Consider the following 18,274-nt stretch of genomic DNA (forward strand, 5'->3'; position numbering starts at 1 on the left):
GACTATGTTTTGCGAAGTTTTATTACATTTATAACATTAGATAGTATGCTCGCCTGTTATACTTTTTAATCAAAACAATATCAGACAATAAAGTATAAGGGTCAACTTATCTCATGTTAGCAAATTAACTTTCTAAGAAGTCTTTAGGGAATCAGATTTTAGCGAAAATTTGAACAGAATGAATCACATGAGAATAGTTTTAACTCACTAAATTTCACATTTATGGTACATCCAGTCATAAGCAAAGTTAAAAGCCGAGACTCTCAGCATAGCTAAAACTGTTATTTTACTTAGTCTGAGTGGACTCTGATCCTAACGCGTTACAAAAAAGGAGGATATATTCAAATGTGTATCATTTACTCGGTCTCGACTAAATCTTTGTTCTAGCCGTAGAAGTGTGCGTAAATGTAAATAGCAAAAGAATAAAATGAACAAGTGACCATGCATTCCAGCATGGCAACTGCGTTAAAAATATAAATCCCTCTTTTTTCCAAAATTTTGTTTATTTGGACCAAATAAAATTTTGTTACTATGCGGGAACATTACTCTTTAGGATGAAGCACAATTTAGAAAATGAAAACGAATAAAACGCTCAAAATATAATTTTATTCACGTCCTATGCTAATGAATCGAGCGTGATTGTAAATTTCCTCTTCGCATTAAATCATGGTTGTGAGACACCGAGAGAGAGGGAAGAAAAGCAGCGAAATATACCTCTTAAGCCTGTTTGAAGCTAGAAACATTACTTTTGGTACTCCTCCTGAAGAAGTAAAATGCCATTTATATGATAGTGTAGGCTGTTTCATTTGTGAAAGTTGTTTTACCAGCTTTTAAGCGATTCAATCAAAATGTAAACATATGACCAATGAATGATATTAACCAAAAACAAAATACTTGGTTAAAAGGTTCTCTATGAGAAGAGTCATCAAACTGTCATACGACCCATAGTCCCTAATTTGTCAGGTTAAAACGCGGTAAAAATCAAGTGAATGCCTTTTTAAAAACTAATTTAAACCACGCAGTGCATGTTGCAGTGCTCCAAAAAGGTTAGTGAAAAACAAGTTAGAAGACCCATTTTTAGCTATGGTTGCAAATCAGTCAGCCTTTGTTACATCAACCGTATGCTAGATCAAAGGTAAACCCCCGTGAGCCAACTAAGAAGATCATCAATGACAATTTTATAATTTTAAATAGCTTTAAACGACCAGAAAGGCATAGTGCGCTATTAAAATTGTTGTGTGTTGTTGTGAACAATATGCGACCGATCTTAAAGATTTCTAAGAAATGATCATGTTAATGTAAATTATTTACGAAGTTTGGCGATCAGCTAAGAAACTTTGAGTAAAACAGCCTTCTAACTCAAACCCCCAAAATGCACTGTTCGGTCGCATTTCTCCTCAAAAGCTCTCATCCACCATATCAATATTTTTAGTGCGTTTCCTGAAAAAAAAAAATTGGAAGAATCCGGCTAGAAAAGTTACTCACGTTAAATGTTGAAATGTTTCAAAGCATCTGTTCCGTAGACTGTAAGTAGCCGCGGCCCCAGGCTACTCTCGATCGGTCTAATAATCCGGATTCAAAATGGCGGAAGTTCTTGGAAGAGGGCAAGCGGAAAATTAAAAGTTAGCCTTCCCGCCCAGAGAGGCCTTGGGGAGGCTACGTCACGCGCTACCGTAAGGAAAGGTTGAAAAAAACGTTATATCTGATTGACATCTATTTCACTGGAAAACTTTATGTGGCAAAGTAATTTTTTACGGCAAATCAGAGCGCGGCCTTATCCTCTTGGCGATGAATTTATGGTAAAGTGCATGCTTACAGGCTTACATTCTCAAAACTCTTTTTTCAGTCATGGTACACGCGCCAATTATACATATTCAAAAGGATATTAGCAAAAACGTTTTGTTTCATTGTTATGCAGTTTTCCAAAAGGCTTGATAAGCAGTGTTTAATGTAAGCCTACAAAAGGATTATATAATCGCAACGCCGACTGAAGACAGCCTGTCGCGCAGAAAGAAGTAATCTTCTGAAGCCAGATTCTGTTTTTTCAAACTGACCTGCTCCAGTGGAACCAAAGCCTGTATAAGTTGTACAGTAAATGCAGTCAAGTTAACCACAGCCATGCGATGATTGGATAGCGAAGGCGTCACCATAGCAACGTCTCCATGGTAACCACTCTTGCGCATGTGGAGCGCTATTGCGTCACCAAGCGACCTGAATGAAGAGATCAGACTTGGACCCTGAAATGACAAAAACGGGAAACTTTTTAGTTGTTGAACTTCTTGGTTCCTGGTCATGCAAGATAAATGGGAGAAAGAATGAAGATAGAAGAGGAGAGAGAGAAGAGAATAGCAACAAGAGAATAGAAACGAGAGAATAGAAACAAGAGTAGAGAAACCAGAGAAGAGAAACAAGAGTAGAGAAACCAGAGTAGAGAAACAAGAGAAGATAAACAAGAGGAGAGAAATAAGAGGAGATGCAACTTACTATACACATATTATACTGACTTCCCAGCCTAACATCTGATGAATGTTCACTCTCGATTTCCTGCAAACACCCATGCATTTTACACTCCCAACATTCTTCCACCCTCCACTGGGGGTATCCCTTGGCTTACCATGACCATATGTCTGAGAATCCTCTACCAATAAATTCACTGGGCGAATACTTCTGCTTACCGTAACCTTATGAGTCTGAGAATCCTCTTTCCCTAAGTCCAATGGGGGACTTACTATGATCTTATGTCTGACAATCCACTACCCATAAGCGCAATGGGAAATAACTCTACTTTCAGTACCATGACCTTATTTGTCTGAGAATACTCTACAAATAAGTCCATTGGGGGAATACTTTTGCTTACTATGACCTTATATGTCTGAGAATAATCCACTGATGTGTCTTAGAATCCTCTACCCATAAGCCCAATGGGGGAATAATTCTACTTACCATGACCTTATATGTCTGAAAATACTCTACAAATAAGTCCATTGGGGGAATACTTTTGCTTACCATGACCTTATATGTCTGAGAATAATCCACTGATGTGTCTTAGAATCCTCAACCCATAAGCCCAATGGTGGAATAATTCTACTTACCATGACCTTATGTCTGAGAATACTCTACAAATAAGTCCGCGGAATACTTTTGCTTACCATGACCTTATATGTCTGAGAATAATCCACTGATGTGTCTTAGAATCCTCAACCCATAAGCCCAATGGTGGAATAATTCTACTTACCATGACCTTATGTCTGAGAATACTCTACAAATAAGTCCGCGGAATACTTTTGCTTACCATGACCTTATATGTCTGAGAATCCTCATCCCATAAGTCTACTGGTGTGACCATCCTGAGAAGATCGCCCACATGGAAAAGCAACTCTAGACAGGCGATCACCACGCGGGCATTATCGCACAGTACACCTGTAGTGGCTGGAATTGCTTTAGACAGCACAGCAATGCAGACTTCTTCTACTGATAGCTGGTCATACTGAAGAGCTTCCACGACTAGATCCTCTTCTTCCTCTTCACCAGCACTCAGGCTGGCACCATCTGTTTCTGTGGTCAGTGGGGAAGGTGTGTTGCTGTTGCCAGATATAATAATTGAGTGATCAGTTTCTCACAAACATAACAATGTAAGCATGAGCAACTGTTATAAATACCAGAGTACTATGCAGTCATTAAGACACTAAATAGTACTACCAAATGCCAGTTTTCATAATTTGATTAGATCTGTACAGGACCCGAAATGATCCCAGGACCCGAAATGATCCCCAAAAATACCCCAACTAATCCTCGGACCCGAAACGATACCGAGGAGTCCCCGAAATCAACCCCAAGGAATTGCGGTAATGGACCAAGGGAAAGCAGAAAAAATACTTGCAATTCTTGAAGCATAATAAAGGGTAACAGCGATTTGATTTCTAAACGCGACTTTAAAATATTAAATTCCAACACAATACTTCTATTTATTACATTGCCCGGCTTTAAACCCATAGTCCAAAACAAATACACAACTTTAAATTGCTACTGAAAGGAATACAGCACAAACATAGCACAGCTTTGCTCAGATCAACCAAACTTTTGACCTTCCATCACACTCTTAACATTTTGCGGTTCCGACACACGACTCCGACACTATTAATCTCATTTCCGGTAAACATCACCCCTAAAAATTAATATTCATCTGACAACCAAACATGTATTTCACCACTAAATCCTTGTTCACACGAGCGAATATTTACCAACACATTTTAGGCAGCCGGTTTGGCCAAGAAGATGGAATGACAAAAGCACACTGAGTAATACACTCGAACAACCCATCTACTACCGATGCAAAATATTAAGAGGATGTGAAAGCAATATTATGTGAGTTTTGAATTTCCTCATGTAGTGCGTATACCCCGGCATGATCTCATGATATGATAGGTCTTTCATTCACCGAAAACAAACATGCCAAAAAATAACTTTAAAACATTTCGCTTCCTATGTAAAGCAGCATGTCCCATCTGTAAAGACTTTCTTTTATGGCTTGTTATGTAAAAATGAATTATCCACGCCGGGCTCCTCAAATTACTATCACAGGAATTGTTAGTTGACCCCAATTTCTGACTGAACCACTGTATTTCCTCCGCAGTCGTATATAAAAATCTTAATACTATAGTTTTAGTTAATGTAAATTTCCTTTAAATAACACAAACAAAGCTAAATGTTTCATATGTTTTTAAAACTGAAAGCAAATCCTTACACATTCCTTTAGTTGTCCATTACTGTAATTTCTTGGGGTTCATTTTGGGGACTCTTGGGGATCGTTTCGGGTCCCGGGATCAGTTGGGGTACTTTTGGGGATCGTTTCGGGTCTGGGATCATTTCGGCTCCTGTACAGATAAGCCCTGTGGGTGTGGCTAAGGGGGTGACATATTAGGGTATTTTGATATGACAACCAGTTGTGTTTTCATGAGTGGGAGCATTATTGGGCCCAAGTCAGACAAAGTTATGACAGATTAAAAAAAGAAATTTCTTCTCTTGATTACTAATCCATAGTTTTCATAATCTAATAATCATGGCTATCATATTGTACATGAACAGTATCATGCTTAGAGATCAATGGCTTATCTGTGTTACCTTTTCAATCAAGAAAGAAAACGTCCTGGGAAACTACTTTGTCAAAACTTGTGGCAAGACTTGTTGAGACAAAGACAGTGGCGTGTAACACTTTATATGACAACAAATAAGATTCTTAGCTCATTTTTTTTCTTGCCACTGACACTGACACATTTTACCAAAGGCTTTTCTGTGTCTGTGTAAGTGACAGAAAGGGCCTTCCATGGAGTGTAAAGAGTGCTGTGCAACCAAATCTGGATATGGCCAATATATCTCAATGTCCATCTTATGACTTATTTGAGTTATTTGTATAAATCTCATAGCTGATGCCATACCAGTCCAATACCCTGACAAATATATCCATAGAATTGTTTCCATTGTTTTACAGTACCTCATTCTCTAATACGCTCCATTGGCCTAGATTGTTTTATAAAATGCCATGCATAAATGTGTTGGTGTATTGGACAACTGTTGCTGATGCAGCGGAAGATTGCATTACACACATGTTCTATCTGTAAAGATTTTAGTAAAACACATTACCTGCTCTGGCCACCATCACCACTTTCACGCTCTTGTATCTGCTCTTGTTCTTCAGCAGATACTTTCATCTCCTGCGAGGGAACCCCTGCTGTTGGCTTAGAGCTTGTTCTCTTCCAACAATCTAACCACAAAGAAGAAGTATGATCACTTAAGAGAATGGAGACAGTCACGATAGCAAAGTAAGAGATGGCCATAACAATCAGAAATTAAGCTTTTTATCTCCTAGAAGGCAATCCCTGCTGGTGACTCCATATCATTATTATTACTGTCTTCCTTGCCGTAATTTCATTGGATAAAACATAACCGGCACAAAGGGATTCTAAGAAATAACTGGCCTCTTTTCACCTCAGTCCTTCTGCCTACACATTGTTCTTTCTGTTTTTTTACAATGCCTGCAGTGATGTTATTTGATAGGATTTAACTGGTAGAAAGATGTTTCAAGACTATAACTGGGCTCTGTGCAATACCAAGTGCCTGCCAGCATCTCTTTACCATTGTCAGGACAAAAAAGGGCTGGGTCAGAAGTTGCCATTAGCCGACGCTGCACATGTTGGCAGAGGCTGGTAAGACAGTTGAGGGTGCTGAGAAGTAGGGTGTCATCTGTTGTATTTCTACTGGTGTCAAGGATATCAAGAAGGGTCTGAAAACAAAGGGTAACCAATAAGTAACCAATGGTTCTGATTTAGAAATAACAGGATGCCCAGTGAGTCAGGGAAAAATTCTTGTAACACAGGACTTCTGGTTAATAAAAAAGATATCCAATAAGCAAAAGAAGCCAAGTGAACCAGTAAGAAATCAAGGAATAATAGAGTACCTAGTAAATAAGGGAAAGATCCAAGAAACACAGGATGCCCAGTTTATAAGGGTAAAATCCAAGAAGTACAGTATGCCCAGTAAATACAGGAAAGATCAAAGAAACACATGCCCCCCCCCCCCCCCCCATAGGATGCCTAGTAAATAAGGGTTTAGATTCAAGTAACACAAGATGCCACAAAGGAAGCCAAGTAAATAAGGTTAAGATCCAAGAAACACCGGATGCCCAGTAAATAAGGTTAAGATCCAAGAAACATAAGATGCCAAGTAAATAAGGGTTAGATCCAAGAAACAAAGATTGCCCAGTAAATATGGGTAAAATAGGGTTATAATAAAACAAAAACTAAGGATGCCATGTATAAATTCAGGAAACAAAATATGACTAGTGAATCAGGGAAAGAGAAAGGTAATGTGAATTATAGAGATTCAAGAAATGCAGGGTGACCAATGACTTTGAGGAAGATTAAAAAAAAGAATCATGACACACAGGAGGACCAGTGATTCAAGTATTAAATACAAAGGATAACTATTCAGAGAATAATTAATGTAACACAGTATGACCACTGATCAGGGAAAGATTCACAAACACAGGGTGACCAATTGATCAGGAATGGTTCATGTAACAGACAAGGACCACTGACCAGGGAAGGATTCACAAACACAGGATAACCAGTGATTCAGGAAATGATCTATATAACACAGGATGACCACTAATCATCAGGAAACTATTTGTGTAACACAGGACAACCTTTGATCAGGGAAAGATTTGCAAACACAACATGGCCACTGATTATCATGGATCACACAATATGACCACTGATTACAGGAAAAAGGCGCAAACAAAGGTTGACAGGAATAGATCAGACACATTTGGGAAACAAAGAGTGACCCCAGATACTACTAACCCTAAATACACTTGGTCTTTGTAGAAATATTTCTGCTGGAAAATCTTTAAAGAGAACATCACTGAGAAACTCGCAGGATTGTGCCACTAGTGTGGGGCTGCGGCTTTGAAGTCGGCTATCCGTGGCTGTCAAAACATGTCTATCACTGACAGACAGGGACATCCAACGGAAGAATGTTAAGGCTGTGCTTTCCAGTTGAGCAGTGTCTTAAAGTCAAATACAAACAGTATCCTGAGCATGACATAGATAGTATAAAATTACATGACAATGGTAGGAATAAAAATGTCACATTTATAGGGGTCCAACAATATGATACTTTATAAACATTAATAATTCTCATGCGGCCTTTTAACACATTTTGAGCTAAATTCAAGTGAAAGTACAGCCACCACAAAAGTTATGGTGTGGAAACTGTTGCAAAGTCAAATAGCAAAAAAAGATGAGGAAGGAAGAGTAAGTGAAAGTAGCAATACTCTGTTAGGAAAATTAATGACCTTATTCATTAATGGAACTGCTTAAAACGATAGTCTCTTACCATGTGATCTGGAAGTACTTCGAGACCCTTGCGGCATGTTGGATTGGGATGGGATGGGAACAAGATCCTCAGCAAAGTAACCCTGGGGCTTGCCGAACTGAGGAATACTCTGACTTGAGGCAAGCCCATGAGGGGGGCCTTCCTTGGACAAGATGGGGCAAGATGATGACTTGAGCTGGCCACGCCCATTCTCTGAAGTTCCTGAGAATAGAGTGTTCTTCAAAGACCAGTGGCAGAGATTATAATACTGTTAAGTAATTGTCAACAGAAAATCTATTTTTTCACACACATGGCTATCAAAGAACATGATTTTGAGGTACCATGAGGACCAGCTTATTTATCCTATAATGCAGGGGTTTCATTAAGGCACAGAAGCTCAAGGTTCTGCCAGCTACTGGGCCTAAATGAAACCCCTGTTTATTTTCCAAGCACCAACTACTTTAAAAAAAAATGATTAATGTTTTATTTTGACTAATAACTTCCACCTTCTACTTATCAATCTCCACTGCCTATTCTGAGAATGAAACCCCTGTAATGTAGTGCAATGTTGTTAGCAGTTTGCCCATACTATCACCTGTATCAACAACAGCATCATTATTCCCTGGCTGAACACCGTGACCTTTATACAAACACCATTCATCATGTTTATCGTCCACATCTTGCGGTAGTCTAAGAAGCTGATGGATGACGTTGTCAACATCCTGGTAAAGATCTGGACTTATATCCTGTCGCAGCTGAGATAGGAATTCTATTGTGCCAATACTCAGCAAGATCTGTGCTGCCGACACATGCTGTGTAAAGTAATTTGCTTTCTCAAATAAGTGGTACAGTACTGATGGGTATTACTGTTGGATTGTACAGTAATTGGTCTGTTCCCTGTTGGGTTGTTGGATATTGGGTATTTGGATATTGAACTATAGAGCTACATGGGTTATTCTTCTGTTGGGCAGTTGTAGAGCTATCGGATTGTTGGGCTGTTGTGTATTAGGCCAATTAGCTGAATAGACCATTTTGGGCTGTTAGGCATTGATTGATGCTTTTTACAGTAGTACCATGTTTCCTTTTAACTCTGGCTGGCCCATTGAAAAACTACATCCTAGCACTGTATTAAAAGTGGTATTATCTCAGGACACATTGAGCTGCGCATTTGCCATTCGCCATTTTCCGTTTGCACTGACAACGTTATTTGAAATAGATGTATACAAAGCTATAAGGTTCAATACCATAAAATTGAAGGCTTCCCTCCTTGTTTTGATGTCCCCAATTATGTTACAATTTTTAAAATGCAATTGCCACTGAAAGCTAACAGCCATATTATTTTCCCAAAAATTTTGCATTGGTGGAAAAGCTTAAACATACCTTGGATAGTTTTTCAAGGAGCTCTAGAACTTCTTTTTTTAGTGGAGCAGAGGGGGAATTAAACCATTCTAATAGCCTGATCAACAGCTCTCTCTCCTGCACTAAATCTGACACACATATCAGCTTGTGTTCAAGCTTGAACAGGATGTTCTTCAATGCACGAACCCTGATCTCCTCAACTTGGTGGCCTATTTCAATAAGTCAAATTACAATAAACTAAAGAATATAAAAATCTGTTTTCAATAAAGTCTTATGGGAATGAAGACTGAGATAAGGTGCAAGCTGCATTAGGCGAGTGGCTTAAGATTTTGGACTCTTCACAAGTCTTGTTTTTGTGGAATGTTCTTACATTGTCTGGATCCACTCGCATTTTCAAATATTATTTACTGTAAGTATATCACCCGATTTCACAAGATTTCTGTCCAAGTTGGGTTGACAGCTATGTTATTCTGCCAATACATGCAAAATGACAGTGCAACTGGTAGGCATTACTTACTCAGCTTTTGTATGAATTGTTGCAGTACCACATTTATTGGCGGCAAAATAGCAGTCGAATTATCAGTTTCCTCTAAACTTTTCACGTCCGCCATTTCCTCCTATTATGAGCTCGATGTTACATCACTTGATTACCTGGAAAGAAAATCGATTCCAGGTTACTATTTCAGGTACGTCAACTTCGCAGAGGATGTAGCACGATAAAGAAATATTTGTGACGTTTTGCTCAATTTCTTTCGGGGAAAAATGACATGGCGCAACAAAATCCTTACCCATGAAGTAAAACAGTAAATCCACGAGACGCCAGTCTCACCTGTAATTGAAAACTAAAAAACCTTGTGACCCTGGAAAAACTGCGGAAGAAGACATTCTGTAGTCTATAAATTTACGTTTGGTAGATTTTAGATTTGTTTTTGTAAGTTTTGTTTCCAAAATTTGGCGCCGAAGAAAACTTTGAGCCCCCAATGGAAACATCCAGCAGTTGTTGTTTTTACACCACAGGGATACCACAATTAGCCCGCGTTTCGTACATTACCTATATTTCGCCAAAAAATAGAAGTTGAGAAGATGAAGTACAGAAGAAGGCTCCCCTGTTTCAAAAGATAGCATTTTCATTGAAACCTTATACATAAAATTCATTGTTTAGGCTATTTCACACTATTTAAATTTATTTTGGGTCAGCGGTATAACGAATTAGGTACGGGCATTCTGGGTAAGCCTTACGTCACACCGGCGTCGGCCATCTTGGATTTCGTCTCGTTGTAGTTGCATCACAACTGAACAGTTCGCTGTTTTCTGGCCATGTTTTCGGCTAGAATAAATTCCCTGGGTTTTACCAGGTATTTATCAGCAACAACAAACCATGTGGCTCATGGATTGAAGGGAGCTCCTGCTGTAGTTCTACCCACAGTCGAGAAAGTAGTTCCGCCTCCAGTGGCAAAGACAAACCAAACTTTGAGTTCAATCACACCGACCGGTAACCTCGTCGCCACAAACAAAGTCTTTGGTAAGGTGCCTTATGATTTTACACATTTTCTATGAAGGATCAAAGCTGAGTACATCATTAGGGAAATTTTAAGGACCATCATTTGTTGAGAAGTCGTGCGCCGCATCACGACACCTGACACCGACTGCAGTACTTTAACTATGGTGAAAATACCACATTTAAAATGGTGAAATTGTTATGTCGTAGACTCCTCTAATGTGATATTTTTATTTTGAGATCATAGTCACTGCAGAGCCAACTATCATTTTCCCAAAATTCTCCCCCCCCCCCTCCACCCAGCCTTTGTTGTGGCATGTTATTTTTGCCAATGTTTTCAATGTCAAGTGCAAGCAGGAATAAGTGTTATTTTATAATTGTCATTCTAGGTAGGACCCAGGCTAGGTTCAGTCACACAGACGTCAACATGCCAGACTTCGGGGACTACCGTAGACCTTCGACAAGCGAGGTTGGAAAGACTGAAACCACAGAGATTGGTAGACGGGCCTTTACCTACCTGGTCGTGGCTGGTATGGGTGTAACTGGGGTGCACACAGGCAAGAACCTATTGGTGAACTTCCTGTCGACAATGAGTGCCTCTGCTGATGTGCTAGCCATGGCCAAAATTGAAGTAGACCTCAATACCATTCCAGAGGGTACGTAAATATAACACTGAGAAAATAAGATGTGGTCAGGTGTTTCCTATCCCCTTTTCTTTCTTATCTCCCTATCCCCTTTTCTTTCTTATCTCCCTATCCCCTTTTCTTTCTTATCTCCCTATCCCCTTTTCTTTCTTATCTCCCTATCCCCTTTTCTTTCTTATCTCCCTATCCCCTTTTCTTTCTTATCTCCCTATCCCCTTTTCTTTCTTATCTCCCTATCCCCTTTTCTTTCTTATCTCCCTATCCCCTTTTCTTTCTTATCTCCCTATCCCCTTTTCTTTCTTATCTACCTATCCCCTTTTCTTTCTTATCTACCTATCCCCTTTTCTTTCTTATCTCCCTATCCCCTTTTCTTTCTTATCTCCCTATCCCCTTTTCTTTCTTATCTCCCTATCCCCTTTTCTTTCTTATCTCCCTATCCCCTTTTCTTTCTTATCTCCCTATCCCCTTTTCTTTCGTATCTCCCTATCCCCTTTTCTTTCTTATCTCCCTATCCCCTTTTCTTTCTTATCTCCCTATCCCCTTTTCTTTCTTATCTCCCTATCCCCTTTTCTTTCTTATCTCCCTATCCCCTTTTCTTTCTTATCTACCCTTGCTGCTTGCTCCCATTTTTGCTCTCGCCTACGGACCCTTTCCCCTCCCCTTTAGCACCATTACGCAGGCTAACATGTATCAACTTTGAAACTATAAGTATGTACTACCCTTTCAAGTTTGTTGTTGAAAATTGTTTCCATGGGTTAACTACATTTTAAAATCAGAACAAAACAGAAATATAAGTCATTACATATAGGCCAGATTGCAATCACAAACCTTAGAAAATGAAACCACCTTGATGAAATGCAACTAAAAAATAAATTCTCATGTGCCATTTTTTATATGTAGAAAAAATTGAGGAAGAAAAGGTTTTCGATAGACTGAAACTGCTCATATTATCAATGGCTGCTGCTGTTGGCAATCAATATATTTATTGTAAAACATTTATTACATCCAGGCAAAAACATGGTGTTCAAGTGGAGAGGAAAGCCTCTCTTCGTCCGTCATCGCACTGCTGATGAAATCTCTGAGGAGCAGAATGTAGATGTTGCATCCTTGCGCCACCCAGAAGCGGATGCTGACCGTGTCAAGGATGACAAATGGCTTGTCTTGATAGGCGTATGCACTCATTTAGGGTGTGTCCCAATCTCTAATGCCGGCGAGTATGGAGGCTACTACTGCCCATGTCACGGATCCCATTATGATGCATCAGGAAGAATCCGTAAAGGCCCTGCCCCACTCAATCTTGAAGTCCCAGAACACTCATTCCTTGACGAGTCCACCCTTGTGGTCGGTTAAACAAGGGACCCCTTTTAAAATGATGTACATTATTGGGTAGTGTATGTATTATGAAGTAAGACAAGATAATTTCATCTATATAATAACAGTGGTCAGTTGAGTGGGCTTTTCATAAAAATAATTAACTTGGCTTTTGACTTTAAGTTGTTATGTGTGAGTTTTCCATCATGTAAATCTCCCATCACAACTACTCAATAAAATTGCTTTTATTTAACCATGTATGTATCTTGATTGACTTCTCATCTATTTTTCAGGGCAGTGAATATTAGAAGCCTATGTTTACATTTTATTAACTTGTCTCACACTTGTGTCCCATATTCATCTCTGCAGAATCTAGACAGTAGTTCTACTTTGGGATGTTACATTGGAGGGCATTGTCAGAAATGTGCAGATATGCAGCAATCTCTCTGTAAAAAGAAACAACAAGTTTTATTTTTTTTTTTTTTTTAGTGCTATATTATATTATAGTAGGGAAGCAACTATTTTTATATGTCATTAAAGGAAGGATTCTAGGTTTTCTGAAAGAGCGAGAGAACAATATGTGAAATGTATGGTGGGAGGTAAATTTGAGGATTTCAACAACAATACTGTTTTCTCATTTTAGTTCTTATCATAAAATTACAATATAGACAGTATTCCCCCCCATCACCTTTTATTAAACTTACGTCATGACTCAACATTCTCCTCCTGAGAGGACTCTAGCAGCATTTGATATTCTGATCATGGGCTCTTTCATGGCATGTACGCACTTGAACAAATATAGGCTCTGAAAATGGAATTCAGATGTGCTTTTAAGAGCTTGTCTATTATTTTCCTCAGGTTTTCGTTTACTACCATAATTAAACACAGCACCTTGAACATTTCAAAGCACTGAAATCTATACTTACTCGTTCCCCATCCACCTTGTCCTAGGTCCCCCCTCTGGGTACATTACTCCCTGGGCCTCTCCAGTGGCCTGTTACCCTGAAGAATCTGCACACTCTGCCTGTTCTTATCAGAGCCAGAGCCCAGCCAGGCTGGTCTAGGAGTGTGTTCCGGCATCACACCGACAGTGTTCCTTCTTCGTCGCTGCCACCAGTGCCTCCTGGTAGCAGCCAAGTCTGAGATGGCACCAATCGTATGGGCACGCTGACGAGGCTGGGGTGTGGTCGCCTGAGGGGGGCTTATGGGCCCGCAAAGAGGCTGTATTGGATCACTAGTTGTAGATGCTTGACCATTGCTATCACGCAGAGGGTGTAGCTCCTCGCAACTTGGAGGGTTTAGTGGTTGAACTACGATTAGCTTTGGTTTTAAGGGTGGCAGGCTTTTAATCTTCCGGATATTTTCTGTGAAAAAACAATTTTAAGTTTTATACAAGATTCATTTTTTCATGTCCCAAACGATAGGGTGTCATTCATATCTAGTTCTGAATCCGTTTTATGTCAAGGTAAAAAGTGCCTTTTCTACGGACAAAAAGGAAAAAACTCAGAACCCACAAAACTTAGGCGAGGCACTCACGGTATAAGCTTAATTTTTTCGCCGTTATTTTTCATATATTTTTATTGGAATGATCTGAAAAGCTTACTTACTTTTCCCCCTATTCAAGTCGTGGTGGGATCGAGAGATCTTCACAGACTTTGCCAAGCTCTGATTGCCGTCAGCGGTAATTTCCAATCGTGCATGCGCGGATACTGTGACAAGCAATGGAGAGCTGTCACTGGGCACGCGTTCAAGGGTGCCACCGATTGGTCGGCTCTGACTAAAGACTGGCAAGACGGAATGGCTCTGAGGATGAAAAACAGAAGGAAGGATTACACTCTATCGAAGTTGAGCGGAGTTGTGACTAAAGCCCCACCCACACGAGTGAGTCTCATTTGAATTTTTTAGATTTTCCACCAAACCACGACGTGAAAACTCTAGCGCTATATTTTGAAAAGGTAGGTCTTTGAACTGATCTACCCTGGGACACTGGGAACTGATCTACCCTGGGACACTGGATAATCTAAGGGAGTCAGTAACATATTTTGTTTTTTGTAAAGGATGAGTTCTTGCGGAAGAAAAACTGATCTACCCTGGGATACTGGATAATCTAAGGAAGTCGTAGTAAAATATTTTGTTTTTTTTTGTAAATTATGAGTTCTTGCGGAAGAAAAAAAACTGATCTAGCCTGGGATACTGGATAATCTAAGGGAGTCATAGTAAAATATTTTGTTTTTTGTAAAGGATGATTTCTTGCGAAAAAAAAAAACCGATCTACCCTGGGACACTGCCTTGGATAATCTAAGGAAGTCATAGTAAAAAAAAGTCTTTCTTGTAAAGGATGAGTTCTTGTGGAAGAAAAACTGATCTACCCTGGGACACTGCCTTGGGTAATCTAACGGAGTCATGGTAAAATATTTTGTTATTTGTAAAGGATGAGTTCTTGTGGGAGAAAAGGAGCATGTCTCCCTGGACCCCTACGTCTCCCCCCCCCCCCCCCCCCCCCCCACCCCCTTGAATACCTCTGTCCTGGTATCATTTGAAGACGACGAGCTCTCGGGAGGTAGCTGTCTTGTGCGTTGCCATGGCCTCTTGCAATGAAACGTCGGATGCAGCTGGCGTATCCACTGGCGGAAAGTTATCCATTTGCGCCTGGTTTGGTCAGCGGTGTTGGTTGTATTGCGTTTCACGGTGCTCTCGCTCTGAGCAATAGCAGAAAGATAAAATCAAAATAACAATATCACAAATTATGGCAATGGCAATAATTACAACAAGAAGCACGTGAGACAGACCATAAGTGTCGCTATGGTAAAACGTCATATTATATCTAACTGAATAGAGAATGATAGAGTGTAATGAAATATGCACAAAATGCACAGATGGCTAAGACAAAAAAATGCCGACATTATCGCTCGACATTCTCTACCGAACACTTACCGATGAAATATCGATATACGAAGAGTCGTCCGTGTCGTTAGAAGTGCCTGGCGCCGATGCAAACATTTCTATCCCTTTCCGCTCGTTCACATCTGCGAAATATTGTTAATATACAGTAGTTGTCTCATAAAGGTTAGGCAAAGGAAATTGTTGTTAGCAAGCAGAATGGAACTCCGCTATACCTCGACCTTCTTAAGGTAGTGGTAGGTTGGAGCTACCCACTTAACAGTTATAAATACGATCCCGCCCACTGACACCATAATAGTCAATATGCATCAACTATCGATAGACTTCTCTTTAAACAATAATAAATTAAACTCTCTTTCTATTGAGACATTCTAATGATTATAGGCGTAATGTCATGGTTATGATTTTGAAGTCTATGTTTAATGATTCCAATGGAAATTCACATTGGGATGAGCTGTTACCCCTAATTGGCGAGGCATGAAAATTAGGGAAAAGTCTCCCACTTAAAAAATTAAAATAACAGTACCAAGCAATTAGTATTTTCAATGAAAATATCATGCAGTAACAATTTGACTGAAAAAACGTCCTGCAAATCAATGAAGGCCAATCACGCCGCCATTTTATGCTCCCGCTCAACGCCGAGTGACTAAAAGAGTCCATTTCCATGGGCAAATCCAAGAGGGAAACCAATATATTTTCAATTAAATATCGTCAATAACATGCCAGACTTCATTTGTAGATTGTTATTGTGAAGTTTTCTTTCGAATAAACCGCTATTTTTTCAATGATAAACAGTAACAAAGGAGTCGGTGATTGACATTCTTTATCATTAACGGCCCCAAAGAAGGCCAGAAGCAATCGTCGTGGGTTTACTTACCCTGTCGAGTCCCGCTAGTGGTGCTCCCCCCGCTGTCTTTGCCAACTGATGCTGCAGTCTTAGGGGCGTCCATGGCTGTACTGCCCAGCAAAACACTAACGATGCTAGTCTTGATATGGTCAAAGAAACGGGACGACGACTTAGGCGTAGAGGGCCCAGGAACAGAGGAGGAAGGAACATTAGGAACCACGGGAGGGCCAACAGCAATGTTAACGGAATCAGCGCTAATGGTACCTTTAGACCTCTCTGCTGAGTTTAATATATTTCCTGGAATATCACTGGAACTTCCTGGAAATTGAACTGATTGTACACTTTGTCTCACTTCCTGGACCAAGTGTCCATTCAGGTAATCACCCGAGGCTCGTAGATGGGCAGAAAAGAACGCAGCGACCTTAGTCAGGAATGTCGGCAGAGCACCTTCCCCGGCCTCTGCAGTGCTATTTCCAGGCAGAGGTGGTGTGTTCTGGACATTGCCAGTTGCGATGGACGCTGAAACCTCGGCTTTTATCACCTGAAATTTTACCCAGGTCAGTAAACCAGCAAAAGGAGAATACGAGAAAGTATTGTGTACAGAAAAAAGTATATATCACAGTTAATTTTTTTCTTGGGGGCTTATATAAAGGTGTAATGATTGGTAGCTGATGTTTTTTTTCACGACTAGATCATTCTCGTTTTCGCGAAAAATTCTTTTAAAAAATAACTTTGCATCTAAATACCGAAAATAAAGCGCCACAATTGCGATCAGGTACTATTAACGTTTGTTCTCCTCTAAGCTTCAAAGAAACTACTTAAAATTATATTTTTTGTGGAACTGTGCAGACGTCATTGTGTTAGAATTTTCTTTAACTCGAAACCGCGCTATAGAAGGAGCGTGCCCAGACGACAGCTGCTGTTGTCCCACAGCCGTCGAGCTGTCAAGACGTATCGGGTTTTCTTATCAAAATCAAATATTTGGTTCCATATATACAAGCAAAGGTAGAAAAAAACATTAAGTTAATAAAGATGAGAAAGTTTTTTGGGTTTTAAAGGACGAATTCAAAGTTTTATTACGAAATTTGTGTCTATCGCTCTGCCTAACGGTTAGTCCGCCATGTTGGTTCTGTTTTTAAACTTCTCGAGGTGTGAAAAGGGGGCGTTCCTATCCCTTTTATAGCACGGTTTCGCGTTTAAACTACTTTACCTTAATATCTTCCTTCAGACTCGGTGATGTAGTATCGTGTCGAAGATGCCCGCACGAACCCCCTACTGCCCCAGGCAGTCTCGTGCTTTCGCGTGTATCATCCACGCTTCTCGTGCTCTCGCGTGTATCCTCCACGCTCTTCGCAAGAGTCAAAACATCTTCGACAACAACAGAAAACGAACTCTCGGCAAAACTAGTTCGTGTGGCAGGGATCTCGTAGATTCGCGCGCGCCCACCAAGATGCGCGTCAAGCCAAGCGCCCACGCGCGCCTTGAAGGCCGAGAGCGCAGTAATAACAGTTAGCAAATTTTCGGCTAAACTAGCCATAACGAGTGCATAAAAAAGCCAAAAAATTGTTCAAAACTATAGCCATCACGCTTACAGCGAGATGAAAACTAGAACTGGGGCTTGCTAATTAGATAATTTAATTGTGACGTCACAATGATTTGGAAACTTGAATTACCCCACAGGAATCCCAAGCAATGATTTATCAATAAAGGCAAGAAAGCCATCCCAAAAATGAAACTATCAAAAGAGAAACTCTCTTTTCGCTGCTGTCGTCTGAGCAAGTAAAGCTTAATTGGCGACTTGTACTAACAGCAACTTAAGAAATCAAGAGACGTTTATTTATT

At 40.0% G+C, this 18,274-nt stretch overlaps 3 protein-coding genes across 7 annotated transcripts in view; 1 reads left to right on the plus strand and 2 right to left on the minus strand.

The window, feature by feature from the left end:
• The window catches only part of LOC5508048 (rotatin-like), a 62,023-nt gene extending 51,813 nt beyond the window's left edge, over positions 1-10,210 (minus strand). For 4 of the 5 annotated variants that reach the window (XR_007306194.1, XM_048720496.1, XM_048720497.1 and 1 more), the window contains exons 1-10: positions 10,020-10,205; positions 9,749-9,882; positions 9,253-9,440; positions 8,468-8,684; positions 7,894-8,094; positions 7,359-7,564; positions 6,133-6,280; positions 5,641-5,761; positions 3,293-3,581; positions 2,055-2,237 (exon numbers count right to left, since the gene is read on the minus strand). Coding sequence is in view for 4 of the 5 variants with exons in the window: in XM_048720496.1 (XP_048576453.1) it covers positions 2,055-2,237; positions 3,293-3,581; positions 5,641-5,761; positions 6,133-6,280; positions 7,359-7,564; positions 7,894-8,094; positions 8,468-8,684; positions 9,253-9,440; positions 9,749-9,842 (1,647 nt within the window). In the remaining variant the exon portion in view is untranslated. Of the gene's footprint in view, positions 1-2,054; positions 2,238-3,292; positions 3,582-5,640; positions 5,762-6,132; positions 6,281-7,358; positions 7,565-7,893; positions 8,095-8,467; positions 8,685-9,252; positions 9,441-9,748; positions 9,883-10,019 lie in introns of all 5 variants that reach the window. The other variant, XM_048720495.1, reaches the window with a different exon arrangement.
• Positions 10,211-10,467: 257 nt separating this feature from the next.
• Positions 10,468-12,937, plus strand: LOC5508036 (cytochrome b-c1 complex subunit Rieske, mitochondrial). Its single transcript, XM_032376835.2, has 3 exons — positions 10,468-10,753; positions 11,119-11,385; positions 12,383-12,937. Exons 1-3 carry the CDS (start codon positions 10,549-10,551, stop codon positions 12,721-12,723), a joined length of 813 nt encoding a protein of 270 aa, XP_032232726.2. The 5' UTR covers positions 10,468-10,548; the 3' UTR covers positions 12,724-12,937.
• LOC116615292 lies at positions 12,912-16,771 on the minus strand. The gene is made up of 7 exons (XM_032376819.2): positions 16,463-16,771; positions 15,619-15,710; positions 15,204-15,383; positions 14,292-14,487; positions 13,611-14,048; positions 13,389-13,489; positions 12,912-13,130 (listed from the first exon to the last, which is right to left on the minus strand). The coding sequence occupies exons 1-5, from the start codon at positions 16,533-16,535 to the stop codon at positions 13,654-13,656; spliced, it is 936 nt and encodes a 311-aa protein (XP_032232710.2). The 5' UTR covers positions 16,536-16,771; the 3' UTR covers positions 12,912-13,130; positions 13,389-13,489; positions 13,611-13,653.
• Between the last annotated feature and the right edge of the window lie 1,503 nt (positions 16,772-18,274).

The sequence above is a fragment of the Nematostella vectensis genome, chromosome 13, assembly GCF_932526225.1.
Source record: "Nematostella vectensis chromosome 13, jaNemVect1.1, whole genome shotgun sequence".
NCBI lineage: Eukaryota > Metazoa > Cnidaria > Anthozoa > Actiniaria > Edwardsiidae > Nematostella > Nematostella vectensis.